At 51.3% G+C, this 4,508-nt stretch overlaps 1 protein-coding gene across 1 annotated transcript in view; it reads right to left on the bottom strand.

Annotated features, from left to right (window-relative positions):
- Positions 1–4,144, bottom strand: part of sts (steroid sulfatase (microsomal), isozyme S) — a 7,244-nt gene extending 3,100 nt beyond the window's left edge. Inside the window, exons 1-5 of the mRNA XM_084453605.1 lie at positions 3,702–4,144; positions 2,698–2,820; positions 1,800–2,214; positions 698–834; positions 1–113 (exon numbers count right to left, since the gene is read on the bottom strand). The exon at positions 1–113 is cut by the window's left edge and continues 25 nt beyond it. Coding sequence (XP_084309731.1) covers positions 1–113; positions 698–834; positions 1,800–2,214; positions 2,698–2,820; positions 3,702–3,927 — 1,014 coding nt within the window. The 5' untranslated portion in view covers positions 3,928–4,144. The remainder of the gene's footprint in view (positions 114–697; positions 835–1,799; positions 2,215–2,697; positions 2,821–3,701) is intronic.
- Positions 4,145–4,508: the final 364 nt, after the last annotated feature.

The raw sequence follows: 4,508 nt of genomic DNA, 5'->3' as shown, positions 1-4,508 counted from the left end.
GTGCACTTCCCCTGTGGCGGAGACCTCCTCCAGATGGGCCCCCTGGTCCGAGGTCAGGTAGAACAGCGTGTTCTCGCTCCCGTTCAGCCTGTCCACCGTCTGCATGATCTGACCTGGGACCAGCCGACACAGACGAGGTCAGGACCAGTTGAATTATGAGGCGCAGCACTCACGCTGCTACGGTATGCACAGACACAGGCGTGCTTCCTTATTAATGCTTGTGTTTTCTTTTTAATCTGCTTGTCTCTCGTCCTAGCACTCTACAGGAGAGCGGAGCTCTGGACAGCTACTGCAGATGCATGTCAGCCAGGCTAGCAGTCAAACTGTGAATGATTTAGAGTTGTTAATGGCGCACACAGGGATGAAGAAAGACTTGCATTCACCCTTGGGCTCACTTGCACACTTCATCTGATATTTTCCTCAACTGAAGTGGGGCAAGCCCAAAACTAGCGCCATTCAGAAGACAAAAAGAACGAAAGAAACACCTTTACTTTACTTTCTTGCCACCATGGTCCTCAAGATAAATAATTAGGATAATTTATTCTTAAAAAAAAAAGAAAAAAAGTGCCACTAAAATTGCAAGAAGACATTCCCATAGTGACCCTTCCTCCAGCCTGAGGACTCAGATAGCGGAGGAGGTGATTAAAGTTGGCGCTATTCACGCATTGGCTGTTCAGAGACTACAGGCCACGCCTACCCACGCTCCAGTCCACCTCCTGGACGGCATCGCCATAGAGACCGTGCTGACTCGTCCCCCGGAAGCGAGCGGAGGTGAAGAGCGCCGTGTGAACTTGGATGAAGGAGAGGAAGAGGAGGGTGGGTCCGTCTGAGTGCCTGTAGAGGGAAAAAAAAACACTTGTTTATTTATCAGTGTTCTGACATCAGTGTGATACAGAATTCTAGATAAGCACATGAGTGTGATACAGTATTCTAGATAAGCACATGAGTGTGATAGAGTATTCTAGATAAGCACATGAGTGTGATACAGTATTCTAGATAAGCACATGAGTGTGATACAGTATTCTAGATAAGCATATATGTACACGTGGCTTTTCATTTTTCTAAAACAAAACGAACAGGTAACAAGAATCGCATAAAATCACAAATAAGTATGGATTTTGACATGATAGAACTAGCTTTGGTGCGTTTTTATAGTATATAATTTATAGTATAGAGTATTTTTTGGGGGGGACATCTTCCTACGTGGCTGTATGGTCATTTGAATGCCACTACCCCAATCTAAATATTGGGGGGGACAATTTTAATGATCTCAAATATTGGGGGGGACGTGTCCCACCTGACCCCCCCAGGATCCCCGCCCCTGTATTGATTCATCCCCACACAGCGACTGTAACTGAAGGCAGTCGTCGGTGGGAGAGTACATTACGTCAGAGAGAGTACATTATCTGCCACAGCAAAGCCAGACAGGAAGCTTGAACTTTGAACTGACGTTGGAGGTCATGTCTCACGTGTGTCACATGCACACTCCACGGCTTCTTCTTCTTCTTCTCACAGGTTAGATGTTATCCTCTCCCCCCCAGGCTCGGGGCCGAGGGGCTAACCTTTTACCGCCCCGAGCCTGGGTGAGGGGCTAACCTTTTACCGCCCCGAGCCTGGGTGAGGGGTCACCCGGGCTATATATCCAGCACACCTCCAGGAGCCGTCCACGTCACCGTTTCTAGGAGGGACAGGCACTACATTGGCTGTCCCACAGAGACATAACGAGAATGGCTACGAACACGGAGACAGATCCTGAGACAACAACAACAAGAAAACAAAGATCAACAACAAACAAACACCTCTCTAGAAACTCCACCGCCTCAGCCGTCATCCTCTGCGTCAGGTTCTCCGAGGCGTACGGCTGTTCCACGATGTCGTGGTTCCTCATGAGGAAACAGTTGAAGTCGGGGAACGTGACGACGAAGAGAGCGAAGAGGGCGGCGGCCACGCCCACCAGGGCGACCGCTCCCAGGACCCGCCCCCTTCGCACGGCCAGTGCCCCCGTGGCGTGCAGGAAGGCGACGGCGGCCACGCCCGCTCCCAGGCTCCTGTAGGGCACGTGCGCGCGGACGTTGGCGAACACCGTCCCGTGGCCGGGCTGGCAGTCGCGCAGGTTGGTCCCGGCGATGCCGTAGAAGTGGTCGAAGCCGTGGGCGGCGGGGTGGTGGCAGTGGTCGTCACTTCGCTCGCAGTTCAGCCCCAAGTGCCACTTCCCTACGGCGGGGACACGAGGGGGGGGGGAGGTTGTTGGGGTTAGCAAGAGGCATTCAAACCTCTGAGGTCCTCTGACCAGGGCCTACTGGTTGAGCCCTGGACCAGGATGAAAACCAAGAGGGAGCCTTTGACTCTGTAGCCCCCGATCTCTGTAATCCACTCCTCCAGGACTTCAGAATCTCTCCCTCTGTGGACATGTTTAAGGGACTGCTTCAGACTCACCTGGTCCTGCAGGCTGTTGGACAGTCGGAACCCACTGTTGACTATGTTGTTGTTGTTGTTGTTGTTTTACTTTGTATTTTCCTGTCTTTTTTTGTGTAGTTTTACTCATTGTTTTCTGACTGTCTTTTTTTGACCTGTGAAGCACTTTGTGACTGTGTGCTGTGAAAAGTGCTATATAAATAAAGTTTTACTTACTTACTTACTTACTTACTTACTTACTTACTTACTCACTAGATTCAGGGACGAGGACTTTCCACTCACCTATGAGGGCGGTCTTGTAGCCTTGCTGTTTGGCGAGCGTGGCGAAGGTGACCTCTTGGCTGGGAAGACCCCCGGACACGGCAGAGAACAGGTACACACCCAGTCTGCCCTGACCCACCATGCCTGTCCAGAACACACAACCAGGCCTGACCAGAACACACAACCAGGCCTGACCAGAACACACAACCATGCCTGACCAGAACACACAACCAGGCCTGTCCAGAACACACAACCAGGCCTGTCCAGAACACACAACCAGGCCTGACCAGAACACACAACCATGCCTGACCAGAACACACAACCAGGCCTGTCCAGAACACAGAACCAGGCCTGACCAGAACACACAACCAGGCCTGTCCAGAACACACAACCAGGCCTGACCAGAACACACAACCAGGCCTGACCAGAACACACAACCAGGCCTGACCAGAACACACAACCAGGCCTGACCAGAACACTCAACCAGGCCTGACCAGAACACACAACCAGGCCTGACCAGAACACTCAACCAGGCCTGACCAGAACACAACCAGGCCTGACCAGAACACACAACCAGGCCTGACCAGAACACAACCAGGCCTGACCAGAACACACAACCAGGCCTGACCAGAACACACAACCAGGCCTGACCAGAACACACAACCAGGCCTGACCAGGGTGTTAAGGTTGTTATAAAACATGAAGAGCTACAGGTGTTAAGGTCGTTATAACACATGAAGAGCTACAGGTGTTAAGGTCGTTATAACACATGAAGAGCTACGGGTGTTAAGGTCATTATAACACATGAAGAGCTACGGGTGTTAAGGTTGTTATAACACATGAAGAGCTACGGGTGTTAAGGTTGTTATAACACATGAAGAGCTACTGGTGTTAAGGTCATTATAACACATGAAGAGCTACGGGTGTTAAGGTCGTTATAACACATGAAGAGCTACGGGAGTTAAGGTCGTTATAGCGCATTGTGAAGAGGGCGTTTACAGGAAGTGTTCCCATGGTTACCTCACCTGAGCGTATGGGGTAGCGCCCCGTGAGGAACGCCGCCCTGCTGGGCGTGCACAGAGGCGCAGCCGCGATGTGCTGAGTCAGCCTCACCCCGTCCTGGGCCAGCCGGTCGATGTTGGGGGTCCTGACGGCAACAAGTCCCCCCCCCCCCATGGTGCTGTCATCACAACTCGTCACGGGGGGGGGGGGGGGGGGGGGGGGGGTACTAACACTCAGAAACACAGTCATCCATAATGGGATGGGATACGTAGATGAGGATGATACTGACAGACTGCTAGATGACAGATAGTATAGTGAATTGGCAGTTTGGGACCCTTTAAATGTCTATCTGAGTACCTGGGACTGGAATGAGGAAGTGATTAGTGCTGATAAGACACTGTAAGGACAAGCAATGACAAGAATTATAATATGCCTGTACTTGTTACAGTACACATGGGAAATACACTTTATATTCTATTCTAGGTGGTTTGAATATAACCATTAGTACTGCCTGTGTACATACTGTGTGTGTGTGTGTGTGTATTTCTTTATATTTTTTCTTGAAATTGATGTCTATTACCCTGTACTTCCCCCCCCCTGCTGCTGTATTTGTTCCCTTGCTGAAGCCTAAACCCCCCCGTGGGGATCTTATCACAGTGAGTGTTCTCACCTGAGCGTCGTGTTCCCATAGACCCCAGGTCTCCTATGCCCAGGTCATCGATCATGAACAGGACCAGGCTGGGCCTTCTCTGGGCCGGAGACGCAGAGCTGAGCGCTGAGAGCAGAAGCAGACAGGCAGCCCTCATCTTCAGGACGGCCTGGAGGGACAG

This window comes from Borostomias antarcticus (assembly GCF_949987555.1).
Source record: "Borostomias antarcticus genome assembly, chromosome: 19".
Classification (NCBI taxonomy): Eukaryota; Metazoa; Chordata; class Actinopteri; order Stomiiformes; family Stomiidae; genus Borostomias; species Borostomias antarcticus.
The sequence above is the reverse complement of the archived record's forward strand: the minus strand, read 5'-3'. Positions and strand labels throughout refer to the sequence as shown.